This window comes from Sinohyriopsis cumingii, chromosome 4 (assembly GCF_028554795.1).
Source record: "Sinohyriopsis cumingii isolate HCF-2022 chromosome 4, ASM2855479v2, whole genome shotgun sequence".
NCBI lineage: Eukaryota > Metazoa > Mollusca > Bivalvia > Unionida > Unionidae > Sinohyriopsis > Sinohyriopsis cumingii.
Window position 1 is genome coordinate 8,861,332 of NC_142964.1, and position 18,250 is coordinate 8,879,581.

The 18,250-nt window shown below is 32.6% G+C and overlaps 1 protein-coding gene across 6 annotated transcripts in view; it reads left to right on the top strand.

Moving 5' to 3' along the window:
- Nucleotides 1–18,250, top strand: part of LOC149800590 (uncharacterized) — a 50,821-nt gene that overhangs the window by 29,004 nt on the left and 3,567 nt on the right. For 2 of the 6 annotated variants that reach the window (XM_089954550.1, XM_089954551.1), the window contains exons 2-4: nucleotides 6,263–6,377; nucleotides 16,671–16,986; nucleotides 17,985–18,089. In XM_089954550.1, the coding sequence (XP_089810676.1) occupies nucleotides 16,673–16,986; nucleotides 17,985–18,089 (419 nt within the window). In that variant the 5' untranslated portion in view covers nucleotides 6,263–6,377; nucleotides 16,671–16,672. Of the gene's footprint in view, nucleotides 1–3,579; nucleotides 3,766–6,262; nucleotides 6,378–15,500; nucleotides 15,545–15,866; nucleotides 16,987–17,984; nucleotides 18,090–18,250 lie in introns of those variants that run through there. The other 4 variants (XM_089954549.1, XM_089954553.1, XM_089954554.1 and 1 more) reach the window with 4 other exon arrangements.

Consider the following 18,250-nt stretch of genomic DNA (forward strand, 5'->3'; position numbering starts at 1 on the left):
CTGCTTGATTTCATGGCTTTTAACGATAAAAGATGGATACGTTCTACACAACCTGGTATTTGACGTCAATTGATGTCATCAAGGAAATGTTTATGTGTCACCTTTTGATCTGAGCTGAGGTTGCATTCAATGCACACTTGATTTCAAGACTCATCAATAAAGGCAGGTAATAGTAAAACCTTTGAACTTGGTATATTTATATCGGCATAGTAAATAAACGGGATCATATTCAAATAAACAAACAGAGCAAGATGAGAAACTCATCAATGGAAATATACAATAGGTGTATTTTAACATCAGGTCTGACAAAGTATCAAATTTATTCCGTTTACAAATATTCCGGTGTATTATGTTCACTTTTCTAATTCAAGACTTGCTTAATGTGACGTGCAGCGATGCAAATACCTATGATAATTATACGTGTTGCAAAATAATTTCTTGAGAAAAATATTAATATCCTTGATTCTCCTCAAGATCTGCTTTAGTGATTATCGGTATATAGTTTATGCCGGTAAAATATGTTCTCATCCTCATTTTGTTTTCGCAAAAGATTCCTTGACATTTCTTCCAGCATTCAATACTTGCTTAAGTTTGAACGTTTTTGCTGGTTATACATTTACATGCAAATTTACGAATTTTATCGTTATACGTCTGTGAAAGTTCTGGAAATATTTGTTTCGTTTTACCCTCAACAAGCTTGCTTTTACCAAATAATTTATCAATTTTGTTCCGATAGTCCAAGCTTATGCAATCTTTTACACCTGACATTTTAAATTAACCGAGCATTAGCTTCCATATTAAAAATGAAAATTCACTTCCATATTCCCCCAGACATGTTCATTAAGTAAAAATAGGCCTCCTGGTAGCTGGCTGGTACCACCTACCGATTTGAAAAACGAAACGCATCAAGGATTTAAAAAATGAACAACAATTACTCATTGTATTAATTGATTTATGATTTCTAACTCGATCGTCACCATACGGTCCCTAAAACTGTCATCTTCTTTGCGTTTCAAATCTAACGGAACTTCAACACTACACGTCACCATAGTTGCATGGACGAATAAGTATTGTTCACACAAACTGAGTGTTGTATGTCGTAGTTTTCCATAAGCTCCGGGTGTGGGGTTTAGGCGGATACTATAGCTGCAACTGAGTAATGATCAATCGAAACAGACACCTAAACACACCGCATGAACTATGTCCTTTCGCTAGTGAAAACAACACTGAACCCCCACTTTGCCATCCATCCTGCTTTTGTCATTTTAATCAAGCCGAGGAAAATATATAAGAATTTAAGTATGGACGTGGAAGGATCTAAATCATATTAAACTCGCTTATTGTGGTATTGACAAGATTAATGATAACTTTTTTCTCTAATTAATACACCATACTAACATCAACAAGGACGCACCCCTCTATTTCGATTCTATAAATCTAAAGCTGGTATAAAAAAAAGAATTTATCATGTCTTCCATTTCGATGGTATACCTTAACCCACTTACTACAACAGATGATATATATATATATATATATATATATATATATATATATATATATATATATATATATATATATATATATATATATATATATATATATATATATATATATATATATATATATATATGTGTGTGTGTGTGTGTGTGTGTGTGTGACATAAACAGATTACATATCTTACATTTTTAACCTAACGTAATTGTTTTATTCTTTAACGAATAATTGACATGGAAAAATGTATATTTTTGTAGAAATGTGAATTAGTGAATCATACATAATACAAATATTGCTAAAACTGTTTATCTCTATATTCATAAATTACATATATATATATATATATATATATATATATATATATATATATATATATATATATATATATATATATATATATATATATATATATATATATATATATATATATATATATATATATATATATATATTTCAAAGACCAAAGCTCAAAGACACAGGTAAGGTCTTGAATTCACTAACAGAACCTTAAGTCAAAACCTAAATTTGAGTCTACAACTCGGTATTTCGTTTTGGCTGAAATATAAGTCTACACTCCAGTAACTTGTTTTTGGCTGAAATATAAGTCTACACTCCAGCAACTTGTTTTGGCTGAAATTGAAGTCTATACTCCAGCAACTTGTTTTGGCTGAAATTTAAGTCTACACTCCAGTAATTTGTTTTGGCTGAAATTTAAGTCTGCAATCCTACAACTTGTTTTGGCTGAAATTTAAGTCTACACTCCAGTAATTTGTTTTGGCTGCAATTTAAGTCTGCAATCCTATAACTTGTTTTGGCTGAAATTTAAGTCTACACTCCAGTAATTTGTTTTGGCTGAAATTTAAGTCTACACTCCAGTAATTTGTGTTTGGCTGAAATTTAAGCCTACAATCCTATAACTTGTTTTGGCTGAAATTTGCATCTACAATCCAGTAATATGTTTTGGTTGAAAGTTAAGTCTACAATCAAGTAACTTGTTTGGGATGAAATTTAAGTCTACAATCCAGTAATCTCTTTTGGCTGAAAATTTAATTCTAACTTATAGCTGTGCATTTATATTCCTTAAAACTACAATAAAACTGCGGCCATATACTTACAAAAAAGTACCACAACGAAGCATTTAAAAACAAATTTTTATTTTAAAAAATTTTAATTGGAGCAAAATGTGCACCGAGAAACGAGTGGTTCTCTTAAACGTGTGGGTGGGTCTCTTAAATGCTAGTAATTGTTGCATAATTGCACATTGATAGGAGATAAGCATTTCGATATGTAAAGATCTGCATAAACCCTTCCATGAATCGATTCAAATCAAAATATAATTCCTTTAGGTTTTGTTAAAGCAAATAAAATCAACCCAACCCACAGTAAAAAAAAACAAAACAAAGAACTGATAGTTACGCTTTCTGGTGAGAGTTCGATTTTTAGAATTAAAATAAAGTTTTGTTCTGTGAACCATATTGTATATCTAAAGAAACCGATTGTTAGTTCCTTTTTAATTATACGTTTCTACTTCTAAAAATCTTGGCAAAATGGAATGTCCATACAAGTAAACTTTACGTCATGTAAAAAAAAAATTTTTTTTTCATTTATAATACTTAAAGATTGCTTTAATTATAGTTTTGCTGTCTAATTAAATTATAAAATAAGTGATTGACGATATTGTTCAAACAAGAAATCCCTTACTGAAAAAGTTGCCTTTCAAAAGCTTGGTTGCAAAGTAGCAACATTTATTGACATAGAGTTCCTCTATTCGAAACTAAGAGAAAGCACAATATATATATATATATATATATATATATATATATATATATATATATATATATATATATATATATATATATATATATATATATATATATATATATATCGTGTTAAACGTTTCACCAGGTACAGTATATTACAGTTTATGACAGTCTGATGTTTTACCTTCTCTAAATTAAACTAAAACAGAAACAATAACTATTTATCTTTAGATGTGCTTAATTAATGACAGACATAAATGTCAGAACAACCGTCCTAATTTTTGCTGCACAAGCAATTCTCTCTTGATACTAACATTTTGTTTACGTTGTTTCACGTTCAGGAAAGTTAAGATATGACTTCAGGCGGGGATTTAGCACCTGTTATTACCTGCCAGCTACTTACTTGTTAGCAAAGTTTGGGTGAATGCATCTGCGGAGTCTTTGTTTTACATATGTGAGAGTGCGCCATTCATTCCTTTAATATTCGTAAATATTTGTATGCCGCATGAAGGTAAAAATTCCCTTACATAAACATGCACAAACACGCACACACACACACACATACACGCACACACACACACACACATACACGCACACACACACACACACATACACGCACACATACACACGCACACACACACACACACATACACGCACACACACACACACACATACACGCACACATATAATGGTAAACATGTGCTAAGAACATATTCTGTAACTTCATCGAGTGCTATTTAAAATGATGAAATGATAACGTAAATTTATAATTCTACATTTTGAGGTCGATTTATCGTGAAATTTATGAACATTCCCATAACACATAATATTACTGAAAAAGTCAAATAATCTCACAAATGGCAATATTCAAATGAAAAATAGGTGATGATCTCTCATCCCTTTCCTCATAATATGCTGTCTGAGATAAAGGGTTTGTTCTCTTTTTTCAGATCATGCTGTTTGTGATAAAAGGTTTGTTCTCTTTTTTCAGACCATGCTTTTTGAGATAAAAGGTTTGTTCTCTTTTTTCAGATCATGCTGTTTGTGATAAAAGGTTTGTTCTCTTTTTTCAGACCATGCTGTTTGAGATAAAAGGTTTGTTCTCTTTTTTCAGATCATGCTGTTTGTGATAAAAGGTTTGTTCTCTTTTTTCAGATCATGCTGTTTGTGATAAAAGGTTTATTCTCTTTTTTCAAACCATGCTGTTTGTGTATCAACTTTGTTTACTTTTTTCAGAAAATGTAATTTGTGCATCAAGGTTTGTTTTCATTTCACAGACCATGTCGTTTGTGTGTCAAGTTTCTTTTTCCAGACCATGCTGTTTGTATAGTAAGGTTTTCTATTTCCAGGCAATGGTATTTTTGCATCAAGGTTTTCTTTTTCCAGACAATGGTATTTTTGTATCAAGTTTCTTTTTCCAGGCCATACTGTTTGTATAGTAAGGTTTTCTTTTTCCAGGCAATGATATTTTTGCATCAAGGTTTTCTTTTTCCAGACAATGGTATTTTTGTATCAAGTTTCTTTTTCCAGGCCATACTGTTTGTATAGCAAGGTTTTCATTTTTCAGACAATGGTATTTTTGCATTAAGGTTTTCTTTTTCCAGACAATGGTATTTTTGCATCTGTGTTTTCTTTCTCCAGACAATGGTATTTTTGAATCAAGTTTCTTTTTCCAGACCAAACTGTTTGTATAGCAAGGTTTTCTTTTTCCACACAATGGTATTTTTGCATCAAGGTTTTTATCTCTCCAGACAATGGTATTTTTGCATCCGGATTTTCTTTTTCCAGACAATGGTATTTTTGCATCAAGGTTTTCTTTCCCCAGACAATGGTATTTTTGTATCAAGTTTCTTTTTCCAGACCATACTGTTTGTATAGCAAGGTTTTCTTTTTCCAGACAATGGTATTTTTGCATTAAGGTTTTCTTTTTCCAGACAATGGTATTTTTGCATCAGTGTTTTCTTTCTCCAGACAATGGTATTTTTGTATCAAGTTTCTTTTTCCAGACCAAACTGTTTGTATAGCAAGGTTTTCTTTTTCCACACATTGGTATTTTTGCATCAAGGTTTTTTTCTCTCCAGACAATGGTATTTTTGCATCCGGATTTTCTTTTTCCAGACAATGGTATTTTTGCATCAAGGTTTTCTTTCCCCAGACAATGGTATTTTTGTATCAAGTTTCTTTTTCCAGACCATACTGTTTATATAGCAAGGTTTTCTTTTTCCAGACAATGGTATTTTTGCATTAAGGTTTTCTTTTTCCAGACAATGGTATTTTTGCATCAGTGTTTTCTTTCTCCAGACAATGGTATTTTTGTATCAAGTTTCTTTTTCCAGACCAAACTGTTTGTATAGCAAGGTTTTCTTTTTCCACACAATGGTATTTTTGCATCAAGGTTTTTTTCTCTCCAGACAATGGTATTTTTGCATCCGGATTTTCTTTTTCCAGACAATGGTATTTTTGCATCAAGGTTTTCTTTCCCCAGACAATGGTATTTTTGTATCAAGTTTCTTTTTCCAGACCATACTGTTTGTATAGCAAGGTTTTCTTTTTCCAGACAATGGTATTTTTGCATTAAGGTTTTCTTTTTCCAGACAATGGTATTTTTGCATCAGTGTTTTCTTTCTCCAGACAATGGTATTTTTGTATCAAGTTTCTTTTTCCAGACCAAACTGTTTGTATAGCAAGGTTTTCTTTTTCCACACAATGGTATTTTTGCATCAAGGTTTTTTTCTCTCCAGACAATGGTATTTTTGCACCCGGATTTTCTTTTTCCAGACAATGGTATTTTTGCATCAAAATTTTCTTTTCTTAGACCGTGTTGTTTTTGTATCAAGGCTTTCATTTTTTTAGACCTTTATGTTTGTGTATAAAGCTTTCTTTGCCATTCTGTTTATGTAAAAAGGTTTGTTTTCTTTTCTCAGACCATGCTGTTTGTATATCAAAGTTGGTATTCCTTTTATCATACCATGCTGCCTATGTAAAAAGGTTTGTTTTCTTTTTTTCAGACCATGCTGTTTGTGTATCAAGGTTTGCTGTAGAATTAACTTGATACAGAGGACCTTTCTTGCAACTGTCGGTAAAAGGTGAAGCTCTTCGATTGATCAACAATCATTTCAATCAGTAAGACAATTTTTAATTAGTCATTCTTTAAATAATATTACTTACGTAGGTTTTTGGTATGCTGGCTCTGGCCGCGTAAACGTTATGCGTCGACTAAGCGAGGAAAGCAAATATTTTCCTTCTGGCCAAAAACTGAGATCGACTTATCGGTTGTTTTGAAATTTCTAATGTCATGGGGCCAAGAGACTGATCTACAACGGACTGAGAAAGTCATTCCAGTCATGACCAGCGTTAAAATTATGGGCGCCCGTAGAATTATTTTCGGGGAGAGGGGTGGCAAACATTAAGTTGTCAGCTATTATATTTTACGGATGTAGTCCAAAACATTTTAGAGGTGAAACCTGGCAGGGGCCAAGTGTCCCGCCCTCTTGAACCTATGTGCGGGTGCCCATGATTCAGATGATCGAAATTTGAAAAACAGAATGATCGAAATTCATCTATATGCTGGCTACATATGTATAAGCAAATAAATAAGGACCATCTTGAAAGATACACACACATACACGCACACACACACACACACACACACACACACACACACACACACACACACACACATATATATATATATATATATATATATATATATATATATATATATATATATATATATATATATATATATATATATATATATATATATATATATATATATATATATATATATATGGGGTATAATGGTAATTATATATCATTTAAATCGTTTAAATTCCTGGTATATTCTATGCTCATTGGTTTAAATGTTAAAGTAATTCTAAAGAGATATCGGAAGAGACATTATTAGGTCAATATGTTAATAATTATGGACTCAAATTAGTATCCGAGCATTTACTGCTAGATGACTTTTCGAATAATAGAAAAAGATGGTGCAGTCACGTATTATATATAAAGTCTCAAAGAAAATCCTCCAGCCGACAAAAATGTCCTTTAAATAAATTATATGGTCAAGAATAATAAATTGTGTCTAGATTAAAATACAGTCTTACCTGATAAAGCCTGACAAAAAAATTAAAACGAACATTTTGTAATAACAAATCACCGCATTTACAAGTTAGATTATTCGTCAAACCTATTCGCCTTATCATCTAACGCAAAAGAATTAACCAATTGCGAATAAACAATTTTTGGTGTATTTCCCTTTTCCTGTTTCAAACTTCGCTGTAGGAAACACGAGAAACATTCTTCACTGGTCAGCATATATCCGGTTACAATGAAAGTCAAAATATCAATAGTATTATTTGAGACTTCCAATGAACGAAATAACAGCTGATTGGTTAGAGTAGTGTAGCGACACATCAAAGCATCTATCACTGATACGAGTCTATGCTCTTAAAATAAGCAACAGGAAAGAATGCAAGACAACAAGCTTTGTAAAGTTTAATAAATGATTTTATTTCCCTAGAATACAAAGCGAAACTGAGAAAACGAACATACGGTACTGTGAATTAAATCAAAAAATAATCCAAGAATTACAGACACAAGTCCTAGTAATTTAAAGTCCTCAATAAAATTCAATAAAAGTCCCGAAGAAATCCAAAAAGCTGAAGGCTATGAGGGGTCTGTTATAGCTGACAGAGTATTGATGTGTCCACAGTGTTTTGTAGAATCACAGTAATATTATTCCATGTTTTAATTCAGCATAAATTCAGTGAATATCTCTACCCATGAATTATATCAGAGCACTTTGTATTTCCAGAGGAAATTGTTATGTATATTTAATTTAATTTATATTTTATTAAATTTAATTGTTTGTTTGTTAGTTTTTTTTGTTTTTTTTTTTGAATTTTTTTATTTATTCTATTACATGATATTGTAAAATAACTTTATTTGCTGGATTTGATATTTTCCAGAAATTAGTTTGACCTGACTGTTTTTTTTTCTTCTCGCAAATACCTAATAATAAAAACGTTGTATCTAATGCTGACCTAGTTTCTGACCTTGATTCAGAATCAGTAAGAGTCAAAGTAAACCACTTTTTTAAAAATGTTTTTTATTCTTTCCCAGAGTAAAAATCATAGGTTTTAGTCAATGCCGTTCTGGGAATACGTGATGTTGGGCATGTAAAAAGCTTATATGTTGTTCTATAAACATGATCATGTGACCCTCATGCCGGAATCTGTTTTGCATCTTAAATTAGTGTATAACTATTTTCTATAGAGAATTTGGTCAATCGGGCTTGAAATCATTGACACATAAAGGTGTTTTGTTGTTGCCAGTTTAAGTTGATTTTTTTCATTCTCCTTTAAATTATTTCGATTCTAAGCGAATTTTTTCCCTGGAAATACTTGTGCTCTAAATTAATTCTTGGACAAAGACAGTTATAGGAATTTACACAGAATTCAAACACTAGACTATTATTTTCTGTAATTTAACTAAGAACTGTTGACACATCTGAACGACGCTAACCACAGCGTAGGCCATCGCCTTCCATTTTGGATTTAATCGGGATTCGAACTCAGTTTCATTAGGACATTTTATTACTGTGACTTCTATTTTTCACTTCTTGGAATATTTTTGGATTGTATTCGTAGAACCGTAAGTTCTTTCTTATTTATACCTTGTTTTTCTAGGGACAAATTATTTGTTAAATTTTACAAAGCTTGTTGTCTTCACTCTTTTCTTGTTACTGTTTAAAAGAGTTTAAACATCACAAAGTAATCACTTGAATTCAATAATTTGAAGACAAAGATTCATTCCAACTGGACACAGATAATACAACTTGAAAGTGCTAGATGTTAAAGCACGACTAACCAAGTCTTCACAATTACAAGATTATACAATTCTCTACTTTACCTCAGGTCACAATTAGCATTTTCTAAAACGAAATTCATTACTAATGGAAAAAATCTTTCTAGAATTATCCTGATGTTTACAAATTCAAAACCACAACTAGGATTACACTCAAGAAATTCCAAAACTTATATCCAAATAAACATAATTACATATTCTGTTAATAATGATCCTGATATTAAGCTCATAGAAAGAATAATTTAGCTATGTATTAATTGTTAACAATGAATAAAATAAAAAAATCAATGTGGGTCAAGCAGAAATGAACTCAATTATGGACAAGGTCAAGTCCAACATACAATGTTACATTACAATAGTATGTAATTAAAAAAATTAAAATATAACTAATGAACAATTAAATATACATAACACTTTCCAACATAGAGAAAAAGAAAGATTTACGCAATAACGCTTTCTTTTTACTATAAATTAAATATAAATGTCGTAAAAAAAATTAATAAGATGAAATCTTATGAATGACACAAAGTATCCATGAAACAATATATTTCTATACACGTGAAAGTGCATCTGCTATTAAAGTGTTTTCCCTTAACGTGCCTGATGTCAATATTATATTCCTGCATATTAAACTCTACCTTAATAATTTCTGATTTTCGTTTTTCATCTTGCCGATGAAGTTAAGTGAGTATTGATCACTAAACACAATAATCGGAGAAGTTGCTAAACTAATATAGACTTAATAAAAAAGTTAAAATATAACTAATAAACAATTAAATATACATAACACTTTCCATCATAAAAATAAAGAAAGATTTACGCAATAACGCTGTCTTTTTACTATAAGTTAAATATAAATGTAGTAAAAAAATTCATAAGATGAAATCTTATGAATGACATAAAGTATCCATGAAACAATATATTTCTATACACGTAAAAGTGCATCTGCTATTAAAGTGTTTTCCCTTAACGTGCCTGAGGTCAATATTATATTCCTGCAAATTAAATTCTACCTTAATAATTTCTGATTTTTGTTTTTCATCTTGGCGATGAAATTAAGTGGGTATTGATCACTAAACACAATAATCGGAGAAGGAGCTAAACTAATATAGACTTCAATGTGTTGTGATGCCAGCATCAAAGTCAAACTTTCCTTCTCGGTTGTGGAATATATTCTCTGGTGCTTATTTAATATCTTAGAAAAATAGTATGCTGGTTTATCATCGATGTAAGCATCACAAATTATTTAGACCAGATGTAATCATGTTCATTAAACGTTGAAAGTACTAGGAGAACCTTTCATTCCAAACGGCATCACTTTATATTGATAAAGTCTATCTGGAGTCACGAATGCCGCAATTTCTTTTGCTCCTTCCGTCAGTGGAATTTGCCAAAATCCTTTCAGAAGGTCAAACTTGGTGGCATACTTGGCATTTCAAATTTTATCGATGCAGTTATGTTTTCTTGGTAATGGAAACGAATCTGTTTTAGTCACACTGTTCACTTTCCTATAACCAGCGCACATACGGAAAATATTATCTGGTTTCAGAACAAATATGCATAGTGAACTCAAGTCATTTTAGTGGGCTTTTTGAAATCATTCTCCAGCGAATATTGAATTTCTTTGTTCAAACATTGCAACTTGAGAGGGTTCAGCCTGGATGAACGTTGTTTCACAGGTGTGGAAATTACAACTACAACGTCACGATAGATTTTATTTTTCTTGTAGCAACATGTGGAAATAAGTGCTCATATTCAAGTAATAGCTGTTTTTGTTCATTCTTTTCTTGTTACTGCAAATGAGAAAGTTTCTGGTCCAGATTATTCATAATTTCTGAATTCCGAAGATTTGCTATTCCAGTTCATTCCATCGATTAAATCTTCAGTGTGTGGGACATGTAAAACTAAATTAATTGCGTGATTAACCTGGCTATTTCTATCAGCATACTGGTACTCCTTTAATTTATTTACATCCCAGAAGTACTGTCATTGCAATTTAATATGTTTTCTTCTTAACTTAGTAAGAGCCATAATACCTAACCTGAAGAAAACTAATCTGAAAAAAACTTCAAAGAATGAGCAAGAGAGACAGACCTCTATCACGAAACTGAAATATTATCTCCATTCTAGCTCTGTCATACCTTAATTTCAATTTTCACTCGAATAGCTCAATGCTAAATTAATGCATAACTGGCTGGAAAAATCAAGAAATAAAATTTGATCCTTGACAATATTGGACAGATGTGGGAATGCCAAACTTAGTATAACAAAAACTTTCTCGAAGCTTTTACTATTGTTTATTTTTAACCTTCCTCAAAGGAATTGCCTCTGAGAATTTTGTTGACGCACACGTTATAGTCAACAAGTATTGGTTACCTGACTTGGTCTTAGGTAAGAGACCGACACAATCTACCATTATTCTGCTAAATGGTTCGTCAAATGCAGGAATAGGTTGCAGATGAGCCCCATGTATCTTCTGATTGGATGTTCCTACCATTTGACAAGCGTGACAAGATCTTCAGCATTTGCAAACATCACTTTTCATTTTTGGCCAATAAAATTGATTCAAGAACGTATGATAAGTTTTATTAATCCCTAAATGACCAGCCAATGGAGTTTCGTGGGCCAGACTTAGAATTTCATTCTGTTCAGTTTTGGAACATCAATTTGATATTTCACTGACCACTCGACACCAGCAGGTACCTCAAATGGTTTCCATTTTCTCATCCAAAATCCCATTTTAACGAAATAACAAACAGGTATTTATGTGGCTTCAGTTTCACTAATGGCCTTTTGAAACAAACAGGAGATCTCATGATTTATTTCCTGCTTGACAACAAGTGATTGTCACCCAGATTAGAATAAAGATAATGAGTTGTTAAAAGAGGATTACTGTGATAAATACCCTTTGATTGATCCAAACGATGATTGAAACTGACCTTATCAAAAGCCTGACCAACAGATGTGTCAACTAAAAGAATACTTTCCTGAGCAATATCCTTTTCGAGATCTTTATTTGCAATAGCTCTAGTAGCTGCATAAGCAGGGTATAAATCAGGGATTTCGTTTTCAATTGGATCGACTTTCTGATCCAAACAAGGCTTGTTAGTTATAAGTGGATTAACCACAACCTTATCTTCAACTAGGTCATTGCCTAGTAATAAATGAATGCCCTCGATGGGTTAAGCATACACAGTTCCGACTGCCACGGGTCCTGAGACTACGTCTGATGACATATTTACACAATGAAAAGGAAGATTAACAAAGCTACACTCTACTCCCTGAATAAGAACACTCTAATTAGAGGAAGAAAACTTCTCTAAAAACGGCAAAGTACCTGATAATAAAATACTCTGAGAAGCTCCTGTGTCCCTTAAAATTATAACAGAGATAGGATTGGTTGAATCATCCATGAGTGATATAGAACCCTTCGACATGAATGGTTCATAATTCTCCATAATAAAATCAGACTGGGGTTTATTAGGCCCAACAAATGAATTTCTTCCGATACGTGGCCGTGACCTTCACCTCTTAGAAACAAGAGCATTTCAAAAATAGATCTGTATTGATTCTGCTGCTTATTTTTCAATTTGTAGCAATCAGATATAACGTGTCCTTTCATTTTGCAATAGGTACATGTGGGAAGAAATAAGGACTTCTCATCAATCTTATCAAAAATTTAATTTCTAAAAGTTGTGCCATATTGAGATTTGGAAGAGCTCGTATTAGGCTGAAATATTTTTTTAAAAGAAGACAGCAGAGTGGAAGACTTACTAACAAAATAATCTTTATGAGCTAAGGAATACAGGTCAGCAGAACGAGCAGCATTTTCTAGAGTTTCGACCTTATGCTCATGAAGATAAGTCTTAATGTCAATATGGACGTAATTACTGAACTCTTCAACTTATATGAGTTGTCTGAGATTTTCGTAATCTTTATTAACCTTGTTAGAAGAGCGCCACTAATCAAACGGTCATGCTTTTCCCATGCAAATTCGACATAGGTCTGGTCAGTTGATCTTTTAGAATTCCGAAAACCGTGTCGATAAAAAAGCCTCAGGTACCAACTCATAACCCTTCAAGATATATTCCCTAACCACATCATAATCAGAACTTTGCTGTAGTGACAGTGAAATGTAAATATCACGAGCTTTGCAAGTCAGTACACATTGTAATAATTGAGTCCGGTGTTCTCTTGGCCATTTCGAAATTTCAGTAATTTTCTCAAAATAAACAAAATATTGATCTAATTCTTTTTTCCGGAAATGGGGTACTAACCTAATATTCTTAGTAACATCAAAACCTAAATTTGTAAAGTAGGAATGTGCTTTTCTCTTGCCAGCTCTAATTCTTTTAATCTAAGTTGATATTCCCTTTCTTCCTTTTCTCGTTCCCTCTGCTATTTTCTTTCTTCCTTTTCTTTTCTCTCTGCATATCTTTTTCTTTCTTTTCTTTTTGCATTTGCATTTGGTTCTCCTCTTTTTGCAACTGCAATTGTATTTGTTTTTCTTCTTTCTGTGACTGTCTTTGTCTCTCTCTCCTCTTTCTCCAACGGGGCCCCGAGTGGCCGAGTGGTCTAAAGCGCTCTCCGTTACAAATCACTGCCATCTCACCTCTGTCTGTGTGGGTTCGAGTCTCGGGCTCGGCTAATGTGGGTATGTGAGAAAGCTTGCCGGTAGCTTCTCGTGGGTCGGTGGTTCTTTCCAGTGTTTTCCCGGGTTCTTCCTCCACCATTAATACTGGCCGCCATGTATAGCCTATCTTGTGCTGAAAAATGGCGTTAAACCCATTACAACAACAACAACAACAATCTTTCTCCAACTGCATTTTCTCTCTCCTTCCTCTTTCTCCAATTCCATTCGTTTTTCTTCTTTCCGTAACTGCATTTGTCATTCTCTCTCCTCTTTCTCCAACTGCATTTGTTTTTCTTCTTTCTCTTTCTAAAATTCTAGATTTTTTAACTATAAATCCATCTTGTATTTTAACTTTAATTCCTTTATATTTATGTTATTGTAGGATACAGACTTACTAATCAAATCCATCGCACTTTTATCCACAACAGTCTTTTCCACCAAATATTTGACAAAAATATTTTTTATTTCTTGCTTAGAAACGTTTGCCTCAGAAAGATCATATTTTCTGGCAAGGTCAAGCAATTCATCCTGGGTAGGATTTGAAATAAAGATCTCCGCTTTAGATGACATTGTAAAACGCTTGTTGGTTTCACAAAGGATTTAAAATGTGAAATAATACATGGGAGTTAGAAATTTGTTTTAAAAATACGTGAATCTAAACTTCAAACACAAAGTTTTCTGAAAATCTTTAGCGAAATTCGTATCCAAAAGACGAGCGCGCAATTTTCTGTTAGGAGTCTAATGCTCTTAAAATAACTAACAGAGAGAGTGAAAGACAACAATTTTCTGTTAGGAGTCTAATGCTCTTAAAATAACTAACAGAGAGAGTGAAAGACAACAAGCTTTGTAGAATTTAACAAATAATTCATTTCCCTAGAATACAAAGTAAAATGACAATAGATGACACACGATATTGCAAATTGAATCCTAAAATTTATCCGAGAATTACAGACACAAGTCCTAGTAATTTAAAATCCTGAAAAAAGTCCCTAAGAATTCCAAAAACAAGGATATGAGGTGTCTGTTGTAGCTTTTAGTGTGTTTGTGTGTCAACATTGTTTTGCTTAATCATTGTAATATAATTCCATCACTGAGTTCAGTATAAATTCCAGTGAATTTCTCTGTCCAAGAATTTTATCAGAGCACTTTTTTAATTCCAGAGAAAATAATCACTTGAATTCAATAGTTTGAAGACAAAGATTCTTCCCAAGTGGACACAACATAATACAACTTGAAAGTGCTAAATGTTAAAGCACGAATGACCAAGTCCTCGTAATTACAAGATTATATAGTTCTCTACTTTACCTCAGGTTATAATTAGCATTTTCTAAAAGAAACTTTATTACATCTATTGCATTCTAGAATGATCCTGATGTTTACAAAATCAAAATCATAACCTGGATTACACTCAGGAAATTCCAACACTTATACCCAACTAAATATATTTACATCTTCTTTTAATAATGATCCTGATATTAAGCTTATACACACAGAGAATAATTTAGCTATGTATTAGTTGTTTACAATGAATAAAATAAACAAAATCAATTTGGGTCAAGCAGAAATGAACTCAATTTTGGACAAGGTCAAGTCCAACATACAATGTTACATTACAATAGCATGTAATAAAAAAAATTAAAATATAACTAACGAACAATTAAATTAAGTATACATAAAAATCGCTTATAATGTAATACCTTTTACAGTCCATTTATAATTCTATTTCAGGAACTGAAAAGTCATACGCATCTTTCACTGTTAGGTGAACGTTATAACTGCATCTAAGGTACTTGCATTAGTGATTATAATTTTACGACTAATATTTCTTTTCCTCAAATAATTATGCATGTATTACGATCTAGGAAAATAAAATTATTTTCGAGCTGTGATCTGGAGTTTTTTTCCCTATAAAATACAATCCATGCTCTCAAAATATTGAAATGTATAATTTGTCGAATAAAGATGAAATTAAGTATGGAGTCTCAAAAGCTGTCATTGTGATTGCCGTGGAATATGTAAGTGTGCAAATACATTAATATTCATATATGTGGTTTTTAAAGTCATTTATATGTCCACATCATTTACATTACTATTCGTGCACATGCCCCTGGGCTACCAATAGCGTAACAATGAACAATATCCTTGCAATAAATGTAGGGTGTGTTGATCCACGTAAGTTGGACAGTAAGCTGTCTTTATTGCTGCAATAAATGATACCACAACAACCGTCGAAATACCAGTGAGAACTATACTATTCGTACTGTTTCCCCAACCAACAGAACTGCTTTTGAGGTATATTGCAAATGAAGTAGCCAAAGAATAACTAGCTTTGGCCGCCATTGACTAAGTGGAAGAAAACAGTGTCTCTTGTTTACATACTTTGGCACAAACGCGGTTGGTTTGCTGTAGGATGCACTCGACCTTTCGTGGACCTTGTAATTTGTCCCATTTATAGATTAGCTGAATAGCTTCAGTAGGGTCAAACATACGTCTTTTTTCTATCTGATGAAAGTGACCTCTCGCCACAGACCATGGTTGCACCAATATATTCATTAGAAGTTGGTACAGGATGACATAGATGGTTGTTTTACAACTTGCCGCGGGCTCAGGACGAGAACAGGACGTTAAGAATCACCATTGATACGTTGAAAGGAAAATAAATCTGTCTACCATGCCATGGCTTTTTTATAGCTTCTCTTGTAGATGATGCTCCAAGCATTAGTAAGTGAAAGCATTTCTGGATTCCACATGCAATCATAATGCATACATTTATGCAATACATGGATTGACACTCTTGTACCAGTACTTGAACAATCAGCTTAGTTTTCCTCTATCGTCAAGATTGTACTGTGGGAAATAAATGGCCTTGTACTTTTCTATGATCACTATGGATTATCTATTTCCATTTTCAGATATGATAATTAACAGACTTCGGTTGTCTATGTTTGTGACTACTTTGTCCTTCATAGCATATTGTGTCTTGAACGTGGAAAGCTCCCATCAGAGATGGTGGGTTAATGGATGTCAATGTGCCAACTGGCAATCCAGAAATACAGTTCGAGAAGTGGTTCTTAATTCCTATAGAGGTCTATTTGTAGCCCCAGAGGAATTAACACGATTACCCGTAGTCAAGCTCCACAGAAACAGAGGGGAAAACGATCTACAGTCATATGTGTCCAACACAATTCCTAACATCAACCGTTTTGTAAACCCAGGATGTTGTTCTACGTAAGTCTATCCGTTTCTCTATTTTCCTGTCGGCCTGTCTGTCTATCCCTCTGATGTATGTTTTCTATTGTCTCGTTTGTTTAAATTTATTTGTCTATCTGTACGATTCTCATTGTCTTCTGTCCTTTTCTAAGTGTCTATCTTGTTCTAATTAACGTCCCGATATATATTTATACATCCGTCCGTCCGTTTGTCTCTCTACATAAAACTATGTATGTATGTATGTATGTATGTATGTATGTATGTATGTATGTATGTATGTATGTATGTATGTATGCATGCATGCATGCATGCATGTATGTTTGTATGTATGTATGTGCGTGCGTGCGTGGATGGATGGATGGATGTATGTATGTATGCATGTTTCCATATCTCTCACAAGCTTATGTTTCCAATGATAAATAACCTTACTAAGGACATCCATTTCCTTGCATTAGTCACGATAATGTCGTAAGGTTCTCTTCTGATGCGGAATTAGTCACACAATAAACAACTCTATTCCTAATGTATCCATATTTCTTAGTAATACTTGTCAATTTAGGAGAGAAAAATGTCCATTGATTTAAAAAAATCACATTATTAGCCAACTGAGTCATATAAAATAATAAAGACAACAACATTTTATACTGTAACATAAGACTTCAGGATTCGTTACATTTTCTCGGATGGAAAATGTCGATCCAAATACTTTTTGCATATGCTTTGGGGTTGTTCCCAATCAAATTTGACATAGGAATAATTATTAGAATGACTTTTTCCTGTATCACATACCTTCATGCCAAATACTCTGTTAACAAATTCGAACATTATAACTTACCACAAATGTGTGAGTTTATATGTTCTCCAGTATTATAATTTATATTAGTCACAAAATCACCTTTTTATGTGCGTCTCATAGTGAATGTTCGATATATATATATATATATATATATATATATATATATATATATATATATATTTATATATATATATATTATTGTTTCGCTTTCTCATTCCAGTGAGTATAACTATGAAATTTTCAACATGACTCGAGTCAGCACTCAGGATTTCAAGGTGGTACACTTCGATAAGGCCTTCCAGTTTGTTCCAACTGGAAGATGCAGGTAAACTGGACATCAAGCATTCCTTTTCGTTACTATCCTCTTGAATCCTCGAAACATGCTTTATCTGTTCTAAACTAAATTTAAACTCATATCCCCGAATTAAATATATCGTTGATATGTACTTTGCTTTGTCGCCGTTAAGTGTAAATATAATGATAGAT